Genomic DNA, 23,969 nt, shown 5'->3' with positions numbered 1-23,969 from the left:
TTTCCCTTTCAATGTACCCTGAACGCTAAGAATCATTACACCACTCGCAGATTCTCCAAATCACTCTTACGATCGTTACACCCGTCTAGGATTCTTACAATAGCACAACAGTTTAAGACTCTTCAAATCACTCTTACAATCGTAACACTGGTCTAAGATTCTCCAAATCAGTTTTACAGTCGTTACACCAGTCTCAGATTCTTCAAATCACTCTTACAATCGTTACACCAGTCTCAGATTCTCCAAATCACTCTTACAATCGTTACGCCAATCTCAGATTCTCTAAATCCCTTTTACCATCGTTACACCAGTCTCAAATTCACCAAATCACTTTTACAATCGTTACACCAGTCTCAGATTCTCTAAATCACTCCTACAATCGTTTCACCGGTCTCAGATTCACCAAATCACTTTTACAATGGTTACACCAATCTCAGATTCTCTAAATCACTTTTACAATGGTTACACCAATCTCAGATTCTCTAAGTCACTTTTACAATAGTTACACCAATCTCAGATTCTCTAAATCACTTTTACAATGGTTACACCAATCTCAGATTCTCTAAATCACTTTTACAATGGTTACACCAATCTCAGATTCTATAAATCACTCTTACCATCGTTACACCGATCTCAGATTCTCTAAATCCCTTTTACAATGGTTACATCTATCTCAGATTCTCCAAATCACTTTTACATTCGTTGCACCAGTCTCAGATTCTCCAAATCACTTTTACAATGATTACATCAGTCTCATATTATCAAAATCAGCGTTGAATTAAAAATCCCTGGGTCATTTGTCCTCGAAATAAGTTACCTAACCAGAAGAGGTCCTAAAGCTATAAGACAGTCCCTCAGTACTTAGAACAAAGACCAAACCCGCAAACTCGACGGAAGAATGCGGGACTATTAGTGAAATCAGGTAGTCACCGCGAATATGACTAAATTGGATTATAACGGTAAAGTAGCGCCCTTTTTGATTGTACATTCCGTTCGAGAGGGCGGATGGAGTCTTTGTCGAAGTTTCGCTTTTTTAAGCAGGAGCTATAACTCAATTAATTACCGGGGGCGGCAACATCAAAAAGCGGGAAGTGGGAGGCGGAGAGAGATAAAAAAGAAGGGGTATCGAGTCCCGGCCTAATAAGACGGAGAAGAAGCCGCGGCAACACGGCCGTATCAATCACGATAAGGAAGCTGCCGGCATCGGCCCAATGAAGACTTAATTCGCGCAGGCAGCCATCTACATCCTCTCATCAGGAGAGGCCTCGTGATTACGTTTGCTCGAATAAAGTTGAAAAACAAACTTTTAAGTCTGTTTCGGGGTGTTACCGAGAGAAAGTCGTATACACCTCGTTAATTAGGCCCGGCCAGCGAGAAAGCGCTGGGCGGATGTTGGCAAGGTGGGCAGGGCAGGGCTGGGCGGAGTTGTTTGGGGGAGGGAAGGGCAGATATTAATGCCCAGTTCAACGGGACTGAAAGGGCCGAGTGTATTCCCTTTATTAGCGACGAGGAAGGCTCGGACCGTCGCTAGAAGGCCAGGCTCGTTAAAGTCCTCCTGACCCCCGAATAAAAAAATCTAATTACCAGCGGCCGCCGTATAATCGTGGCGTAGATATCAGTAATTTTCTGTTTAATGATCTGTTTCGTTTTCTTATACCACCGCGCTTTTTCTTTCCGATCAAAGCGAGCATTAATTTCAATGATGGAAGACATAATGAGCGAACGAGGAAGACGCTTTTAGTTGCCAATTTGTCCTTATAACGCCTTGCCTCTCCCATTAAATCAGCCCCTTCTAAGTCGCGCCGAATTCTAGCTGCACTATCCCTTCGATGGCGTAGATACCTCCGTAATGGGCTGCCCCTAATAATCACGTTTAAAAATTTCATCATTTTCAATCACTATTTCAGCTTTATACGGCTGAAGCTATAGATTTTTATTCGAAGGTGTTTATACCAATCATTGTTGCCACTATACACAGAGTATCGAAATTACGGGTCTCTACATCACAAATTTCAGAATTTACGATACTATCCTCACAAAAATTACGCTCCTTTTATGGTATAAAAAAGTTCGGAAAAAAAAACAATTTTTTCTTATAAAAAATATTTTAATTTTTAAATGTTTACTGCTAAGGTCAGCGTTTGAAAATTGATCAAATGATGTATAATGTTTTGAAATATAAAAAAATGTGATGACTTTTTAAAATAACAGCGAGAAAAATAGAAAAATTACACACTTTGACTTTCTTCCAGTAGAAAATTAATAATGAGTCGTTAAAACGGTTTGAATTCTAAATACAAATTTATTTTAAAATTCAACGTTTTTGGAAAACTGTTCCTCCAAATTCTGGGATATTTACAGGACGAACTACTCCTCCAAATTCTGGGATATTTACAGGACGAACTACTCCTCCAAATTCTGGGATATTTACAGGACGAACTACTCCTCCAAATTCTGGGATATCTACTGGACGAACTATTCCTCCAAATTCTGGGATATTTACAGGACGAACTACTCCTCCAAATTCTGGGATATCTACTGGACGAACTATTCCTCCAAATTCTGGGATATTTATAGGACGAACTATTCCTCCAAATTCTGGGATATCTACAGAACGAACTATTCCTCCAAATTCTGGGATATCTACAGGACGAACTATTCCTCCAAATTCTGGGATATTTATAGGACGAACTATTCCTCCAAATTCTGGGATATCTACAGAACGAACTATTCCTCCAAATTCTGGGATATCTACAGGACGAACTATTCCTCCAAATTCTGGGATATTTACAGGACGAACTATTCCTCCAAATTTTAGGATATTTACCGAACGAACTATTCCTCCAAGTTCTGGGATATTTACAGGACGAATTATTCCTCCAAATTCTGGGATATTTACAGGACGAATTATTCCTCCAAATTCTGGAATATTTACAGGACGAACTATTCCTCCAAATTCTGGGATATCTACAGGACGAACTATTCCTCCAAATTCTGTGATATTTACAGGAATAACTATTCCTCCAAGTTCTGGGATATCTACAGGACGAACTATTCCTCCAAATTCTGGGATATTTACAGGACGAACTATTCCTCCAAATTTTAGGATATTTACCGAACGAACTATTCCTCCAAATTCTGGGATTTTTACAGGACGAATTATTCCTCCAAATTCTTTAATATTTACAGGACGAACTATTCCTCCAAATTCTAGGATATCTACAAGACGAACTATTCCTCCAAATTCTGGGATATTTACAGGACGAACTATTCGTTCGAAACGTTGGATTTTGAAATAAATTTATATTGTACATCATTACTAATTTAGTTTAAATTCAGAAAGCTCTTCTCATTCGATCTATTTTTCGCAGTACTCAAAATATCCCATAAAAATTTCATTTATAATTTTGAAGAAACAGAATCATTTATTTTTTTCGGACACCACTTTATAGAATCCCAACAAAGGAAAAACTTTTGAACTATTCTAAAAATGAGGGTAACGGTTTTCTGGAAGAAATCTCTTATTTTCCGTCTAGAGCGCCTTCGAGAGAAGTCGTGGATGGAGAAAGCGCTTTTACTTTTATTAGTCCGAAGGAAAAGCGATTCCCCATCTTCCGAGATGGGGTCCTCCCCGGTTCCAAATCGATAAGGCACTCCTTCGTCCCACCAGCCACGACTCCGAAATATTAATCTTGTCCTTCTCTCAGCGGATCTCATTGGGCCGAGCCGTACAACGAAAAGAAGGCCGGACTTTACTTGAATTCCAAGATTAAACGGCGGGTCATTAACGATTCAATGGCCAAGTCAGACGGACCAGAAGGGGGACCAAGTAACCAAATATTTAGGAGCAATTTCTTAAGACCCTCCCTCACCCTAGCCCTAATTCCCGTCGCCCGACCTCCCCAATTACGACATGGAACGGATAAATGTCGTGTCCTCCTCCCTTTAAACTATAATAATTTATATTGAGAAATGCGAATCATTTGCAAAATAGCGTACCCCTATTCGATGAAGTAACACGAAGAATACCAATTTCTTACATTTTATCGGGAAGGGAGACCGTTCGAGACTTTGACTCATTAATATTTTGTAATTAGAAAAGTATAGGAAAATGCGGAAATTACGGTCGGCTTAATTTCCCCGATAAAGAACCGAATCGACGAATTAGCCTAGTTGATTAAATTTCGTCGCGGAGGCGTGCTAGTATCGAAATAAATAGATATTTGCCTCGAAGTGGATAATTTCTTTAATAGGCTTAAATTGGATTCTTAAATAAATATCTTGGCCTCTCTAATTAGTTGAGTATTTTTATCTTTCAATTTTACTGATAAATATAGCTATAGTGAGTTGCAGGCTAAGAAAGACAAAATATATAGTACAATCGGCGCAAGGATGCCTCAGATTGTTTCCGGTCATTCCACCGCGCGAAATTTGAATTTGGCCATTTTACGGTCAAATTCGAATTTTGCTCTTTTTGTCGTCTTTTAGCGCCATCTAGAGACCGAAATTGGAATCTTTATTTTTTAATTTCATAATTGTGGTGGCGAGCAAATTTAAAAGATAAGGCATTCCTATCATTCTTAAATTTAAATTAGTATGTATAATTATTTAATTTTGTAAATTTATTTCTACGTCTTACCAGTTAAATCGGCAGTTTCTTTTAAAATAGTTACCACGCTTTCTTGGGGGTAACGTTGTCTTAATGAGCTATAGACGTTTAAAATTATATTTTTATCTTTACCTGTTAACAATAAACCTTTATCATGCTTTTTATAGAAACCTCTTGGGCTATTTAAAATATTTGGAGCTTCAATTATCGAACCTTCTTTAGCTGCATTCAGTAATGAAACTCATGACAACATGAAATTAAAAAATAGATTCCTATTTCGGTTCCTAGATGGCGCGAAAAAACGATGAAACTCACGAAATTTGAAATTGACCGTAAAGTGGTCAAATTTAAATTACGCGCGGTCGACTGGCCGGAAATGGTCTGAGGTATCCTTGCGCCGACTGTACTATATATTTTGTCTTTCTTAGCCTGCAACTGACTATAGGTAAAAGTGTTGAAAGTAAATAATTAAATTAATTAAAAATATACAAATTTCTTTATAACGGTAGTATCAAATATTAACTAAGAATTAATTATATTATTATATTATGTTATAAAATTTGTCTGTAATTTTGGTAAACGTTAAAAGTAGTTCAAAAACCGCCTGAGAATTGGAAAGATTTAGTGTATCCCTCGACAGATTTCTTCGTCCATGATTGTGATCCTTAGTACGTTCAGTAACTCTCACCGATGACACCGATAAGTAACCGTGGGCACCGGTTTTTTACTGAACTCCTTTTCGCATTTCCGGTTTGGCGCCACGCAACCTAAACATTAAAAATTTCACAACGCGTTGCCTAGCAACGGAAAGCCGAAATGGGGGAGAGTGCATGGTGGATAATGATATTATTAGACTTATTTTCTATTTTCGGGGTAATAGTCGCAGCCAGATTTCCCGCACGGTACTGAAGAGTCCCAAATAGGTCGAAACTGGTCTACCGTTCGAATTTCATATACCTTAATTTAGTCATGTCTTTTGTTTGCTCGAATACCTATTGGTACGAGCTATTTGTAAGTTTCAAAATGTCTTCAAATTTGTTAAGGGTTTAGCTTTTTTATCCTTTTTCTTTATGGACTTTTCTACTTATCCGCGTTTTTATCACGTTTTTAGTATAATTACGTAAAATTCGATTTTAACAAATGTAGTAGATTTTAAACTACTTTAAAAAATGACGAATAATAAAACCTGGTCGTATCGAAATTATTTGTCCTTTTGGCGTAAGATCTAATTTCTTTCTTAATGACCTTTGCGATTACTTATATTATCCTCCAGGGGAGTGACACCAAGGAGCAACAAACACAGCACCCCACACAAGGAGAACGCAACCCGTCAAAAGTCGTGCATTTTCTCGCGTACATTTTTCATTGGTTAGATGCTTTAGCGCCTGCTGCCGTCGGAAGGGAAAAATTCGGAAATTGTCTTCCAACTTTCCGTAAAACGTTCAGACAAAAGGCTCGTCCAATGAAATTTGTAAGCAACACTGCATCAGCGTGTTTAAAGGCTAGCTGCATTCTTCTTGTGTTTGTGGTTCCTAGGTGACACGGAGTAGCAACAACATCGTTACAAAGTTACCATCGAAAGGAAATAGTGGATACCATTAAAATGGAAGGGAGTTTCGACACCAATAAAAAACCCAAAGTATTTGGAAAATTAATTTAAATTCTTTTCTCGGAGAGAGAGAGAGAGGTCATAAGAAACGGTGGAGATTGTAACGAACGTCGGAGAGTCTGGAGCGGATAAGACGTCGGAAATGGGAAACACGCTCTAAAGACGGCCGCGTGCGATTTCCCTGTTGCACGTCAGCCTACGCCCCCTAATCGCCCTCGAGCCGAGGGGGCAGCAGGGGGGCGACAGGGGAAATGATTCTACCGGCCGACAGCTTGCCTTTAGTGCCCGAATATGGCCCACTCCCTCTACCGGTAACTCCCTCAATCTCGCCGAAGGATGAAAATTAAAATTCCCAAGGTCGAAATCGAAACAATTTCCCGTCGACGTCATCACGCGCCTCAGAATATAAATTTGGTCGCCCGGTAGCACCACCCGTCTGCCTTTGAAAGAACGAAAAAGTTAGCCGTCCGGTAGCGCTGAAACTATCGTATGACTAGCTTTTATCCTTCATCTCGGGAAAGTGAAAGAAAGTCTGGCAAAGAACACGCCCCGCTTTTAGAATATTCATCGAAATTTTAATCCGTAATGAGACCGCCACCTTTGCCCACTGCATCCGAGGCCCCGAAGAACACTCCCAGTTTTTGGTCTAGCGGATAGATAAGTTGAGCCCTCGATGGCGGACGCTTCGTCAAGTTGAATTGGCACCGCCATGGGCCAAATAATGATAAATCCAGGACATGACTCTATGCGAAAAACCCGTCCAACAGCGCTAACACCCGACCACTATTGCCCCCTATTGGGAAAAATGCGCGATCGCGGAACCACGTCATTTTGGGGGCAAATCTTTTAGGGGCAGTTTTCAAAAATAATACACGTGGTCGTCGTAGTAAATATCCTGGAATATTTATTCACGGTTATCATATCTACGTGTGGTTATTAATGTAAGTACTTTTTTTACGTACTAGGTTCATAATTAATATAATATATATAATTATATAATATTAAACATATACTTTCCTAGCATCGTTAACATTAATCTAAAAATGAGGGGCCAATATGGCAGGATTTTCGAATTACAACCGCCACTTATTTCCGAATTTCGACTTAGTCAACACAAGATGGCGTTCGGGAAACCGGAAATTTCTGCTTGATTTTGCTCCCAATTTTTTTTATTTGCACCGTTTCCCCGCCTACTAAAATGGCCGCCCGTTACTTTTGGTGGACGACCGATTTAGTACGTATGAAGGTACCAGAGTTATGTCCTGGATTTATCATTATTTGGCCCATGGCACCGCTGTGTAGATTTACCGAAATATTCGCCGCGATGTCGACTAGGTTAGCTTAACCTCTGCACTATGCGGGCTGTTGCCTTGTCGCTGGAAGCAGTTCGTACTCTGAATACGCCGAGGGACTAACCAGTAAGAATTTGCCTATACACCGATTACGTAATCATTAATGAGTACACATTATTACGCAATGAGTACAGAATGATTACGATGAGTACAGAATTATTACTATGAGTACAGAATGATTACGATGTGTACACAGGCACACCAAAACTTTAAAATTGTTACATATGAGTAATTGAGTACGGAGAATTCCATTGAATACGCGTGATTACAGTTGATTACGCGCTATTACAAATGATTACACGTGATTACAGGTGAGTACGCGTGATTTCATAATGATTACGGGTGATTACAGATGAGTACGAATATTACAAATTAATACGGGATTACGAATGAGTACAAAAGATTACAGAAGATTACGTAATCATTACAGTTAGGGTGTACACCGATTACTGGACGTGGTTAGCCCCTCGGAATACGCTGATGTATTGTAACTTCGCTCGAACGGTAACATAGGCGTCTTTGCCCCCTTAGTTCGTACCGAATACCGAAATCCCTCAAACTTACTATGAATTAATGAATATTTATTTACTCTTTGTTATAAACAAATCCCTTTTAAATCAGGGGCGAAACCATTTAAAAGCTTTCACGAGTGACAAAAATTTGAAATCGTCAAAACATTTTTTTAAATAATTTTGGCAAAAAATGAAATATAAACAATAATAGAAGACCAAAATTTCAAAAATAAAAACTAGACTAATTACAATATTTGTAGAAAACTAGACTAATTATACAATATTTGTAGAAAACAAGACTAATTTGAATATTTGTAGAAAACACGACTAATTACAATATTTGTAGAAAACCAGACTAATTTAGACTAAGGCCATTTACAAATGAGTTATCATTTGGCACTAAGTAGGCAACCTTTGTGTGTTCACGCCCTCCAAACGGCCCAAAATTCTTTTCGTCACAAGCAAGTCTTGCCATTTCACACTACCCGCTCCCAAACCCAACAAATTCGCCACGCAGTCGTCCGATTTGTAAAGTTCGTTTGCGTAGATGTATTCCCTCCTAAGTGGGGTGGCGGAGTGGTTAGCACTTTAGCCTCGCAGCAAGAGGAGCCGGGTTCGATCCGAGCGTGTGGCACTTGGTGAAAACTCGGAACAACTCCTTCCGCGTTGAGTTTGCAAGTTCTCTCCCCACTTGTTTAAGGGGTTTTCCCCCGAGCTCTTCGGTTTCCTCTTCCATAAAAACTTGTTAAGGTTAACGGTAATAGTGAGTGTAGGGAGCTGTTGGTTCGTTCACGTGGCATGCAGGGCTTGCCACCACCCTCCTACGCAATGTAACTCGGCCACCTGAATTAATGGCTTCAAAAGTCCCTTGATGACTTAGGCCTAAGGTGGTGCCTTGGGTATTAGCGTAGCTGATTATTATTATGTCGGACATTCAACCAGGACAAGCCACCACAGAGCAGCTCATCAGGGTTATCTCTTCGCGCGGTACGATCCAAGGAGCAAGCGGCACCTTGGACGAATAAATATTATTCGTCCAAGGCGGCACCCTGTACAACGCGTTACAACTGATAAAATGAATATCCAGCAACAAGGTTCAGTATGCGTCGCTTTTCTGCCGCAACATAAATGGACGATGAATAATGGCAAAGCGCGAGCTGTGCACGTAACTCACGACGGGTGGCACATAGCAAAGATTTCACCTTCATACGCACCTTGATTTTTTTTCATTTCAGGGAGATAACCCGAGCGGCGTGCGATACGTACACGCCTAAAACGCGAGCTTTTGTTTACTACTTTCCGCCACCGGATTTTCGGTGATCGGAATATTAAAGCGCTGTAACCCTGGCAACTACGAAACGTAAAGAGTCTCAAGCTAGACAATAGGCTGATTCGGCGGTGCTAGGTGCTCTAGCGTATGTCGCGAAGTTTTACGGAACGTATAGTCGCTTAAGAAGCTGAATTGTTAGGACGCTAAAAAAAATGAAACTGATATGGAACTTAGAAGGGAAAGCCTTGGTTATTAATTTCTGCAAACAATGTTTATTCGCACGCGTCCGTTCGAAATTTAAAAGACCGAGAAATCTCCGGGGAAGCTACACCCTCGCTTGTATCCGGATAAAAGTGGCACTTCACCGTACGAGACGAATATTAAAATATTTTTTTCGCTCGCCCATAGCCAACAGAATCAAGTGAACCAGTAGAGAAAGAATTGTTAGCAGCGATTAAACCCGATTTCGCGAAATGCATTATGGATATTCGCTTTATTTATTAATGAGTCATCAAATTAATTGAAATTAAATTAAAACGCAAAAAGGAGAAACAATACTTTAAAAACAATACGAAACATTTTGGAGATCGGGGGATAACAAGTTGGTTGATCGGGGCCCACAAGTTGAGAATTTCCCATTTTAGAGCTTTTTGGCGATATCCGACTTTAAATGTACATAATTTATTTAAATTAAGACCGACTTGGTTGAAGATTACATTTTTAGTTAGTATTGATCATTTCTCAACTACATTTCCGGTCGCATTAAGAAATTTTAAGTTTAAGTGAGATTTCTGGCCAATTTTCGGGACCCCACAACCCGCGTACGCACTACTGTGATATTTGAATTTCGTACCAATTGATACAGGCGCCATCTAACTACAAAAACATTTGTGATTCTGTATGATGCACACGGTGTGAAGGCCTTTGCTGCCATATACACCAATAAAGTCTTTCTTATTTTTGAAAAAAAAATTATCTTATTTCCAAAGCCAGGTAACTCGAGAAAATAGCTTTGTCTAAAACTTAATTTAAATTAAGGGGGTCATGTTTCGCTACCTTATTTCCAAAACCTCTTAACTCAAAAAATTTGTTTTACCTAAAAATTAATTTAAATTAAGGTGTTTCGCGTTTCGATGCCTTATTTCCAAAACCTGGTAACTCAAAAAATTCGTTTTGTCTAAAAATTAATTTAAATTAAGGTGTTTGCGTTTCGCTACCTTATTTCCAAAACGAAGTTACTCGAAGAATTAATTTTTCGATAAAATTTCTCTTGGCATGATTGAAATTTTTTTCAAATTTAAAATATATGAATACATCGGGGTATTGTGTATTTAAATGTCCGTGACATCTTTTTTGGATGCATATCCCTTGTACTCTGGCCTTGCCGCCTTGGTCGTTCTACCAAACATTTATTCACGTAAACAACGAATGGGTGGTATGCATTTTGTTCGGCTCATGATTTCTGGAAGAAAAGTCACGCCCCTCGGTAGACGTCACGACCTCAGGTTTTCTCCCTTCTCATGAAGGCAGAGAATATCTTCCACATAATTAAATACATTTTTTTCTACTTCTTAAAGGTTTTTTTTTTCAAAAGTCTGGTTTTAAATAAATAGCTTAGATCGTATACGAAGCTAGCTTTCAGTTAATAGAAATTCCACCCACGTGTGGTCGGAAAAACACCTTTCATTCGCAATGGATATAAAACTAATCATAGAATTGGAAAGATTGAACCAATATTATTATAATACAGGGTGTTTCAAAAGGTTATGCAAAAAATTTAAGGAGCTAAGAAGTATGCCTGTTTTTTCTTTTTTTTTTAAATTTTCCTACGATGAGTTAAAAGAGCGCCAGAGAGCTTCAAAGTGTGGCCTACTAGCCCCTGGGAGTTGGCTGCAACAAGCGCAAAACCAAGCAGCAGGGACTTTAAATACTGTTAAGTTACCTTTTTTACGCGGGTTACCTCGATTTGTTTACAAAGTCCTTTTTTACCTATCCCACGAACCCAAACCTTAATGTTCGCGTTTCCCTGGTGCTTGGTTTTGCGCTTGTTGGAGCCTACTTCCAGGGGCTAGCAGGCCACATTTTGAAGCAGCCTGGCGCTCTTTTCACTCATCGTAGGAAAATGGGGAAAAAACAGGCATACTTCTCAACTCACCCCCAACAACTCCTTAAACTTTCTGCATAACCTTTTGAAGCATCCTGTATAATATAATTATATTATTATTATATTCCACAATATTTTCTATTTAAGTCGTTTTGATTTTTTTAATTAAAATTTCGCTTGTTTTATTCTTTATAATCGGTTATATAGATGGCGGGACTTTTTCCCCTATAGAGCCCCGGCCAATTTAATAAATAATATCATATGTAACATTTACATTTAAAAAATTCAATGAGACCTAAATGAAATTTTTTTAATCCTTGCGCTATTTAAAAGATTGTCGACGCCAGAAAATTGCGAATAATTAAAATTTCAATTTCCCTTCAATAAAGTAGATGACGCGTTTTTCGTCACGGAGTTGGAACTGCCGTAATTTACGACATATCCCGTGAACCAGGTTTCATTCAGGAAAAAACGGCATACTTACGTGTATTTATATTACGTATGTTAATACCTTATTCCAGGAAACTATAGAGGTATACACTTGGAATGTCTATAAGGTTCCATTGGGACGATGATATGAAAGCGCGTCGAGAAAAAGGCGGGGCTTAACTACGTAAGACGTAAAGCTTGTTTTCCACTAGCGCGCGTCATAATGTTATTTTCTTTCAAAGCTGAGAAACGCGTCGTTGCCCGCGCCAGTGGAAAAAAAGCTTAACGCGACATTTCTAATTCATTGGCTCGAGGTTTGACGCGAAAAGAATGCGTCGTCATGGTAACAAATAGGCGATCTGCCCGCGCAAAATAGGCTTATAAAACAATGGATTTAAAAACGTCAATTGACGGATTTTGAAATGACGTTTTTGCGCGTGACACTACAGGTCTTGGGCACACAGCCTTCTTTGCGTGCTTTTTTGACCATAACATGTAGAGGTATTTTCACGCTCAAAATGAATTTTAAAAGCCGTAAATTGACGTCATAACCTCAATTTGTTATCGTACTAAATATTTTGAAGTAATTATTATGTTCTTCACGAAAGAAATGTAGTGATACCTAATTTCAGGTATTTGTATGGTTATAAAAGAGATAATCAGGTAAGCTAATAATATAATAACCATGACTAGGCTTGATGACGAGTTTTCGTCGAATGAGGGTAGCGAGGCGCCAGAGTTTTTCTCGTGAGTTTTCCCGCTTTAAGACAAGCCCGTTTCTACGAGCTTCATCACGGTCGTAAAAATCTTCCTTAGACATTCCAAGTGTATACCTATATAGTTTCCTGCTTATTCCCAATGTCCATTAGTAGGCTCTCGCCGAGCTGAGAATCCGGCCAGTCGAGCCAAAATAAGAAATCGCGGCTCATTTCGTATTCCAATTCCGCCTTAAGGACCCGTCGAAACAAAAATACCAAAAAGGTAAAACGAAAATGGCTGTCGAAAGTCCATCGTATACGAACTATACAGGTAGTATTTGTATAGTTGTATTGGCAGAAGCGACGTTCTAAAACGCATTTATTCGGGAACTGCGTGTTTTTTATTTTCTATTTGCTTTTCCTTCCGTCGAATCAAAGCACGCAATTTCCGGCTTCCTTATCGCGACGAGACGATCACCGAATGGGGGGCAGTCAAAAGGCGGTCGCCCCCTCCCTATCACCACTGCCATCAACGGGCCGTCCAATATACATACGACGAGGATCTATGTCCCGCGCCAACTCCGAGAGCCGAAACATTTTTCACGAAACTCCAAAAAAAAATCCTAAAAGCCGCCTTTCGCACTCGACGGAAAATATGACGGAATCGCGTCGAACGGAAAATCGTTTCCCCGTAATCCAATAGATAAACGTATCGTGACTAATTTTCCGTCCAATGTGATCGCTTTACGCTTTTTCCCCCCGAGTTCGGTAGTACACGCGGCCGGATCAAAGAAGAAATAAGAATGGAAAATCCCAACAAATAATAAAAAAAAATGGAAGACAGCTCTACGATGAAAGGGAACGCGCGAGCGAGATAAGAAAAACATACATAAAGTGAAGAAAAGAAATGTAAACAGTTGAAACATTTTCAATTGGAGTGAAATGGATTGGCCCGGTTGCGCGAGCTAGGAATACAAATCTTTGATAAACAAACACGAGAGGAAGACGAAGCGCCGTTGCTGCTGCAGCGAGCTGAAATAATAAAAATGCTTTGATTCGCTCCGGTTTTCCGTCATAGCCCGGTAATTCGACAACAAAGAATTTAAATGACGTTTTTAACATACGGAGAAACGCGTGTCTTTCCTCTGGGGAACAATATTGATATTGGCAGCCGTCGCATTTTCCAGCGACATTAACAACTGAATTGCGTTTGACCCAATTACGTACTAATGAGAAACTTAATACGACGGGGTAGTCACTCGAGTAATCGGGTGTACAGCACCACGGAAATTGATTGCCTGATTTCCGGAATCTCTGATAATCACTTGTAATCAACTAGTCAATTTTTTTGGAAGAAATCACACGTATTCATGTGTATTCTCAAAATATTAACAGTAATCACATGATATTTAGTAGAATTCATTTTTAATCGCGCATGATTAATGATCAAGTAATTTGAGGACTCGAGGTGAGCTGCAAATGAGAATTTTTAGATCGTTTTGAAGGCTCGAGGGGGAGATGCAAATCAGCAGAACAGTCACGTCATTAACTACGCAATCATGGACATTCATGAAATGTTCTTCGTAACTTACTTTAGAGAAATCAAGAAATGAATTCCTTAAAAAGGGTAATAACTGGAATTTAAAGAAAATTCACCAATAATAAGTTCAATTTGCCGGTAAAAGATGTAGGAAATCAAATATAAGTATTCAGTGGAAAAAATACGGTAATCAACCAAAAATTAGAATTCATTGGGAATCACTGGAATTCACGTATAAGTTTGTGTAAAAATATTTTGGAGAGTAACTATCTCCTCGACTAAATACGCGTTTAGTGTTCAGGGTAGAATCTCAATCTAACGAAATTTTGACTAGCAATAACTAAGTTAAATTTAATAAAAGATTTTGTTTAAAAATATAGAAGATTTACTCCATGTGTAAATCTTCTATATTTTTAAAACTAAATCTTTTATTATAACGAACGATGGACCAAAAATATTTTAACCTTTATGTTAAATTTAGTTAATTGTAATAATTTGAAATGTATTAATTAAAGTGTTTTACTTTTAATAATTTAAAAATGCGTTAATAAAAAAGTACAGTTTGAATGATTGGTCCACTGATGCATAGGTAGAATCATCAGATTTAGCGAAACATAACTAATAAGTATATCCTGAAAAGTTTTTAATTCTAGATTAAATACTATTCGAGAAAAAGTGTCAGATCAATTTTAGACACCCTGTATAGCTCTCAATTAAGTATTTATTTTTTCGTACCAAATACCTTTTAATCAACCGAGGTACACCATAACGTTCTGAAATCTAATTACCCAAATAATAGGTTAATTATGTCTATCTTAAAATTTAAACTTAATTTTTAAAACTTTTAGAAAACATTTAGAACATTTCTTTTAAAATAGTGTTCTGAAAGCACATAATGGTTAAAATAGTTGTTGAAAATTATATATATTTAAATTTATTTATTTTAAAAGTAGGGATATTAAAATTATCGACCCCTGTAAAAGTGTTCCACACGCGGTACACAGATACCCACGGTAAAGACGCCATCAGCATTCAACCCAATGGAAAAAATAAACTATTATTCTAGTCTTAAAACACGCAAATACTTAATTAATTTTATAAAACCATATTTTAAAAATAACAGGGATAAAATTAAAAAAATAATACAAATATGCAAGCTGAAATAAAAATCGCCAAAAAAAAGATATTTCGCGGGTTAAAAAAAAGCCAGACGTAGCAGCCGGATTTGACAATGAATATTAATTACATACACCCTTAATCCCCCCCAACCATGAGTATAAAAATATAAGTTAACATAGAAAAAATAAGCAAACTTTCCCCCCTGCTCCGTGTCAAGATATCCCCGAGAGTTTGAAGCGAAATTTTGTCAGAATAAATTAAAGCGTTGAAGAAACCTCCGTTAACGTGGGCACTACAAATTTATCTTTATGAAAAATAAAAAAATTCCTCTAAAAATCGATGTACAAATTTGACCCGGGACGAAAATGGCGGACGTGGTGGGGGGTCATCCGTGGGCGTATAATGAATGAGAGGCATTAGTAGAAGGCACCTGCTGCTACCGACTGTGATGGGGTCTTAGAAACCCATTAATATCGCTATTTATTTACATCTTATTTTTCTCGCGAGGCCCGGGGGCTCGCTAGGTGGCGCGGAGGCTTCACTCAATTTATCGGAGCTTCCATTCGTTGCCACTAGAGGTCTCGCCATCCGCGCCTCACCTTTCGATCCGGCCGCAAATCGAGAAAAATGAATTTCACTCGCGGAGGGAGGGTCGCGGGGGCTTTGAATTTATGTCTAAATGAGGTCCTTTAACAGCCCTCTAAGAGTGTGTGTATATATAGGATGGTATATAAAGGAAATAGCAAATGGAAGTTAGCGACGAGAAATACTCTAAATGGAGAAAGAACGGCTCTCCTCTATCTGAATTCTGAAATATCGTAACTCGATTTTTGCCAGTATTCAGAAATTTATGGGATTGAATTATTAAAACTATCAAAACAATCATTTAAAAGTTACATAAATCACGAATTAACTAAATAAATTCGCTAAGCTAACTACTTAATTAATCGTGGTATTTTTTTATAATCCAATAAAATTATTGGCATAACATGTTTAAATACTCAATGTTTCTGTTGATAAAAACTTATTTTTTCATTTTTTTTCAGTGACAAAACAATCAATCACTAAGTTAATACATTTTTTCGAGGGTCTTGTCACAAATCGGACTGCAATTACGGAAAATTCAGATAAAATTTTATTTATAAATAACAAAAAACAATGTGATAAATCACTAGAAATCTTAGGTGACGTTTTGATTTATAAATAAATTAAAAAGATCGCATTAAAAACACATTATAATTAATAGTTAACGTTTTATTATTAGAAAATGAAGTAATATTGTAGAGATTCTTGAGTAATATGAAAATTACCAGCCATCAATTAAAGTTTACACCCAAATATTGGTTAAAATCAAAAAAATTGTGATTTCCCAAATCTTTTAGTAAGAAACATCGATTTGTAGATACCATATTTTCTCACTGCGCTAGCGATACGGTCAGTCATTTTCGTCTAGAATTCTTAATAATATTTAGGTTTTTTTTATCCTCTCTTTGGGCGTGCGTGTAGGGAGGCCATAGCTCTCGATTTAGACTATAACGAGTTAATGTGTCTTTTGGAATTTATAACATTTTGGGCAAAAAAAAGGGAATTAATGTGGGTTATTTCGAGTGTATATACTTCAAAGATTCTAGAGATATTAAAGGTAAAGAACTGAAAGGGGAAATTGAACCTAAAAAGAAGAAGAGTGTTTAAATATATATTTTCCCCTATACCGGCCAGTGTTATGGCTATTAGTGGATTGAATTTTCGGATTAACAAGACCAGCACGATATGCTTAAAAAATAATAGTTTCTGTATAGGAGTCACTTAATATAAATTATATTCGGCTACGTTTCGCTGCTTCCCGCGGACGCTCAGGCAGGGGAGAGTGGAGATACGATGGGGTAGACAAATAAGATATCTAGACTACAATCAGAGATAAATCGAAATAATTTTTTCACGATATCTCCGGAAATTTTGAAAAATATTGGAAATATATGAAATATCAAAAATATTGATAAATATCGATAAATATCGGTAAATATATGAAATATCAAAAATATTGATAAATATCGATAAATATCGGTAAATATATTAAATATATGAAATATCAAAAATATTGATAAATATAGGAGATATCAGAAATATTGATAAATATTAGAAATATTGATAAATATCAGAAATATTGATAAATATTAGAAATATTGATAAATATCAGAAATATTGATAAATATTAGAAATATTGATAAATATCAGAAATATTGATAAATATTAGAAATATTGGTAAATATCAGAAATATTGATAAATATTAGAAATATTGATAAATATCAGAAATATTGATAAATATCAGAAATATTGATAAATATCAGAAATATTGATAAATATCAGAAATATTGATAAATATCAGAAATATTGATAAATATCAGAAATATTGATAAATATCGATAAATATCGATAAATATATTAAATATATGAAATATCAAAAATATTGATAAATATAGGAGATATCAGAAATATTGATAAATATCAGAAATATTGATAAATATTAGAAATATTGATAAATATCAGAAATATTGATAAATATTAGAAATATTGATAAATATCAGAAATATTGATAAATATCAGAAATATTGATAAATATTAGAAATATTGATAAATATCAGAAATATTGATAAATATCAGAAATATTGATAAATATCAGAAATATTGATAAATATCAGAAATATTGATAAATATCAGAAATATTGATAAATATCAGAAATATTGATAAATATCAGAAATATTGATAAATATCAGAAATATCGATAAATATCAGAAATATCGATAAATATCAGAAATATCGATAAATATCAGAAATATCGATAAATATCAGAAATATCGATAAATATCAGAAATATCGATAAATATCAGAAATATCGATAAATATCAGAAATATTGATAAATATCAGAAATATTGATAAATATCAGAAATATTGATAAATATCAGAAATATCGATAAATATCAGAAATATTGATAAATATCAGAAATATCGATAAATATCAGAAATATCGATAAATATCAGAAATATCGATAAATATCAGAAATATCGATAAATATCAGAAATATCGATAAATATCAGAAATATCGATAAATATCAGAAATATCGATAAATATCAGAAATATCGATAAATATCAGAAATATCGATAAATATCAGAAATATTGATAAATATCAGAAATATTGATAAATATCAGAAATATCGATAAATATCAGAAATATTGATAAATATCAGAAATATTGATAAATATCAGAAATATTGATAAATATCAGAAATATTGATAAATATCAGAAATATTGATAAATATCAGAAATATTGATAAATATCAGAAATATCGATAAATATCAGAAATATCGATAAATATCAGAAATATCGATAAATATCAGAAATATTGATAAATATCAGAAATATTGATAAATATCAGAAATATTGATAAATATCGCTATTAAGAAGTTGTGCGAATATCAGAAATGTTGAGAGTTCTCGGAAATATCGGGGAAAATACAGAATTACAATAGAAATATTAGAAATATTTGGATATTATATTTGGATATTATAAATCTGTCCATTTTTGGGCTGTTAGTCCCTAGTGAAGGGGGTAGTTAAATTTTAACGGGCCACAAAATCAATTGAAAAATTTAGCCTGAATTTCAGGTAGCATCTCCCTTTCCATACCTTTGTAATCATATTATCGAATATTTGCAGTTCTATTTCAGGAGACTATAAGCGTTGGAAACTGTGAACGTTAGGACGAACTGCGGGTATTTAAGCTTTCTAGCTAATCGTTAAAAAACCAACGAGTTCTAGGAAAGTAATTAGTTTATTATTGAAAATTACGCCTCTACGAGTGGGCCGGCTTTTGAAAGAGATAACCCGATTAAAAAAAGCCCTTCAATTTATTTGGAGCTTGTCCAGCGGTACAAAATGATATGAGAGACTGGAAACATTTTATCTCCTCGCGCGTTACCGTAATTAAAACCAGATTAAAAAATTTGCATTTCAGAATAAGAGAGAGAGAGAGAGAGCTAGAAGGAGACGGTAGGATCAGGGTTCTAAGCCCCAATTTGCCGCTGGTAACTGTGCCAATAAAATTTATGACCGAAAAACCCTTCACTTAGAAAGGGAAAGACTTAATCCAGGCATTTTGATTGCGCCGTATATAGGTTGGGGGTGTGATTCGACCCGCGGCAATCGTACAAAAGCAAGAGGCAAATTTGTTGGGATTAGAGTCGAGGTACCTACCTGACAGCGTTAAGAAAGGAGGAATACGCGATACACGAACGCGGTTGGATGGACCTTCTCCCCGCCTTTGGCGGCGCAACGAGGTAATCGCGGTTTAATTATAAGAGCGCATCTCCGGGTCGCTTTTGTCCTTGCCGATAATCCCGGCGTATAAGGATTTATGCAAATTTCTAGATAGGCGTCAATAAGACCGCGGCCGACGCCACTGTTCTGGCAAAAATATTCGCGGAAGCTAACGATTGAGTTCTAAACCAGCGAGATTAACAGAGGCTCAGGCGCCGCGAAATTTCATTTCATTCGTCGCAATATTGATCTTGCCGACAGGAGATTACCTCGCCGGAGTCACCGTCTTCGCGTGACGTCAACTTTCTCTCTATCACGCCCTCCCTTTGAGCCATGGCCGACATCTTGGCCTATCTCTGGGCGCTTATATTTAAATTAAAATTAACAAATGGTAGATTTTGGTTTTAAGTGATGATACAGTGTTGTATTTACTTATGTGCTAAGTGCGCTGTCGCGTAGGGCCTCAGTCTCCTGGTCATATAGAGGTGGGGCCTTGCCCTCCATCCTTCAGCTCCAAAGATCCCCCTAGCGCGGGATCTCCGTTTGTTTGAATCCGACATTGCGTTGACACCTTTGGTCCAAAGAATATAAAGCCCCAGGAATGGAAGGATTGATATTTTTGGCCGCGTGTTTTGGCCGAGCTAGAAACTTCCGGCAAAGCAAATCAGAGTAACCGGAAACGGTTAACTCAACCCAGTCTCTCTTTAAAAACGAGAGGCGCAAACGTTCCACTAGACGGAGCTACACTTTCCATTCCCGGGGCTTTATATTCTTTGTTTGGTGAATAAAATTTAATTAATTTTTACTTTATTTTTTCAAAAATTCATAATTTTATCGCTAAATTCTAAATGTTAAATTTTATTTATAAATATTATCTGATAAATTTTTACCTTTCATTGTTATTGAAGATCGAGACATTGAGGCACCGTGTATAAGTTTACCCACCATATTAAATAGTTTGCGACTATTAACAGAAAATATTGCAATTTGAATATTTTGTCGTGGTAGATATTTGGAAGTAGAACAACGTTATTAGCTCTCCTTAATGACCAAAATTGAGAAGTTCAGCGACACTCTGAAGCGATCTTATGGGTAAACTTCGCAATAATATACACGCACTACCAAGTAAAGTTGACGTAACGTCTACGTGTTCGCGTTCAAAAGCGGGGTGGCCAACCTTTGTAATGTACTTCGTCGGTGTAATTGCTCGGATAGGAGGGTCGGGAGTGAAATGCCGCTTTTTTAGACAAATATAATACGCTTGGGTGTGACTAAAGACCCCTAATTGCGCTTTCCTTTAAATATTACGAGATTAAAACTTGCTTCAATCATTAGTTTGTTGTTTAATGTATAAAAATAGGGAGAGGTTCAGGAAAGTTTCAAAGGTAACTTCGGAATGCTTTGACAGAAACGTGTGCAAAACGCTACTTAAGCCTAGCCGTTTCCGTTCACAAGCGGGAGCTGCTTAACTTCTTAAATATACGCGTAATTGCCTTCGCTTTAGTGTCCCCGGGTAGCGATCGCCGTTTTGTTTCGTTGGAAATTTGAAACAACAGCTCCAATCTTTTAGAAATTTAGCCTTATTTACTTTTTGAAAGTTGAACAAAACTAATTTACGTTAAAAACATTTCCGAATACTTTGTCGACTTAACTTGACTGAACTAGTTTTCCAAGTGTGAAGGAAATTGTGACTAGTTGAGTCATGTCAAAAGTACATTTTAAACACGATTCGCGACAGTGTCAAAAGTATCCTTGGACAAAATCAAGCCATTTAATTATACCATTATTACCCGTATACGCAGGTGTCCTGGATCCGGAGGAAGGACTTCCACGTCCTAACAGTGGGCCTGGACACGTACACGAGCGAAGACCGATTCGAGGCGGTCCACGTCTCGTCGACCAACGACTGGGCACTCAAGATTAAGTACGCCGACATCCACGACTCCGGGACCTACGAGTGTCAAGTCAGCTCGGACCCCAAAATCAGCTTCTTCGTTAACCTGAATGTCGTCGGTAAGTAGTAGAAAGGGAACGCGCCCCGTTTAACCCCGGGCTTGCCACCCCCTCTTTGATACCCTCTTCTAACTCATTAGGGAGAACTAAAACGGGGAGGGGAGAGAAAAGGACCTATAGAGGAACCCCTTTGAACGGCCGTCCCAAATTATTTCATCGTGCTGGATAAAAAGAGACGGGGGGGGGGGAGTAAAATCGAAGCGGAATAATCGATGGCGCTTAGAGGCAGGGAACTATATCTTTTCCGTTTTTCGGTTCTTCTTTTAAAAGATGCTAGCCGGAGTCAGTGGTACTTCCAAGGACGCCGAGGATCCGAAGAGAAGAAAATAAAGGAGATTTAAAGCGCCTTAGAAACGACTTTAAATTCTAGTCCTGTTTAAAATCTAAAGACTTCCTATTTATTCCGCTTAGTAAATCCTCCGGAGTGTCAGATGGGCTCGCTAGAGACTGAGACTTCTCTCGCGATCGACGGTCGCGCTGGAAAGGCGACTGTACCGGCTTCCCGCCCTCCCCCGTTCCCACCCATCAATAAAACCGTTCATTCGAAAAAGAGACCAAAATTGGGCGTGAACGCTTTGTTAGCAGTGTAAGCACGTTTTCCAAAGAGAGGAAAAAACTTTCTCGCTGTGGAAGCGAACGCAAACTAACACGGCGGCTAGGTATAGGTGGCCGCGCTGGCCCCGGGCCCCATTCCTCGCGGAGAGAAAGAGAGTCCCGGCGGACTATGAAAGAGAAATCGCCCTCATTGATTTCCGCCACGACCATTGTCCTTACAATCCCAATCTATCTCGATTTCGACCCTCCTCCCGTCCTTAGCGACCCCCCACCGTTGCCTCCTTATTGGAAAACTCCATGTCCTTCCACCCGGAAAAGTTTCGCGACGTTTTCGACAAAACTACTCGCATCTATATATATATCGATGGCGTCCGATTCTGACGGAGTCGCTGACTGATAACGAGCGACAGGCCGCCCGCCGGACTTCCATCCGTGTCATTGATGGACAGTTGTCCCGCGTTCCCTTTTTTTTTCTACTTCCCTACACAATCAAGGACATTAAAAGAAACAGTTTGTTTCGTTGTTTTTTTTTTTGCTTTTCCCCTCCCCCTAGTGTGCCCCCCGCGATCTCACTCAACATACCGATTCTTTTTTTAGAGTATTTTTTTATTCCTTGGCTCTTTTTGTTTCTCGTCAGGGGGCGCCCCGATCGATGATCCCATTTACGAATTAGGCGCTTTAACGGATAAGAAGAGAATGAAAAAGGGAGAGCTAGGTTTATATATAAGTAGAGACGGACACGCGGAGGAGAAACGATTCTTCTTTTCGTGTAACTCGCCTTGTCCTTTTAAATGAGTGATCAGCCGATGCACCGACGAGAGAGAGAGGATAAAAAAGTGGAAGACACGGAGAAAAATCCTTCGCTTAATTCGATCTGAGAGAGACAATAGGAAAGGGGAAAAAACGCTACTAAAGACTCTCCTCTCGCTGCCGCTTCTGGTACAGTGGTACGGGGGTAAGGGAAAGCCAAGTACAATCGCGAGATGTCCCCTTAACAATACTTGTCGACCTCCTGACATACCAAAGTGCGCGGGTACCGCTATACTATTATTTATGGGAAACAGCTTTTCGCGCGTAGCCTGATAACGTGGCCTGTCGTTTTGCCTATAATTAGAGATGTACGTCCATAAAAAGGGTGCCGTAGAAGCTATAATCACAGATTTGTAAGTCTTTTATTCGTGCGTAACTAATGACGAATGCCTACGTGAAAGCCATCCATATTCCTCAGATTATTAGCGGAGTCTGGCCTTTAGTTAACAACGAACAAATGATCTTTATATCAAATTATTTAACAATTAGACAATGAAGAAGAGCGTTTATAGATTCTTTTAAAATGGCACGTAAAACCAATTTTTAGGGAAAAAACGTTGAACAGTACACCCTTGTGATATTTAGTAGTTATTTCAACAGGCTATCTTTTAAAAGTTCAGTTAGAAGAGACCACCTATGGCAGGGGCGTAGGAACGTTCTAGAAGTTGGAGGGGGCAAAAAGAAACCAAAAGGGGTCTGGAGAATGGTTTTGAATTTTTAATGGAGTGTAGCTTCTCCGAATGCATTTTTACATTTTTCTGCTATATACATTGGCGGGAAAAGACTGAAATTTAAACACAGTTGAGGTTCTATAAGCTTTATACGCTTTTAAAATATAATTTGAGCCTTGCGTAGATTTCAACTGACCAAAAAGTTGGAGGGGGCAATAACATTAGTTGCCCCTCCCAGTAAAATTCTAGGGAAGGGCATTGCCCCCTTGCCCCCCCTGGTTCCTACGCCCCTGACCTATGGACTGTGAGAAGGTTGATAAAATACGCGAAAAAGTAGATTAGTCCATAATTAAAAG

The 23,969-nt window shown here is 37.8% G+C and overlaps 1 protein-coding gene across 2 annotated transcripts in view; it reads left to right on the top strand.

The window, feature by feature from the left end:
- LOC149940764 (kin of IRRE-like protein 3) overlaps positions 1 to 23,969 on the top strand; it is a 147,432-nt gene that overhangs the window by 109,950 nt on the left and 13,513 nt on the right. For both annotated transcript variants that reach the window (XM_090177291.1, XM_090177290.1), the window contains exon 3: positions 21,367 to 21,577. In XM_090177291.1, coding sequence (XP_090033417.1) covers positions 21,367 to 21,577 — 211 coding nt within the window. The remainder of the gene's footprint in view (positions 1 to 21,366; positions 21,578 to 23,969) is intronic.

Source organism: Leiobunum rupestre, chromosome 6 (assembly GCF_980474605.1).
Source record: "Leiobunum rupestre chromosome 6, qqLeiRupe1.1.hap1, whole genome shotgun sequence".
Lineage (NCBI taxonomy): Eukaryota > Metazoa > Arthropoda > Arachnida > Opiliones > Sclerosomatidae > Leiobunum > Leiobunum rupestre.
Note: the sequence above shows the minus strand (reverse complement) of the source record. Positions and strands in the feature narration are given on the sequence as shown.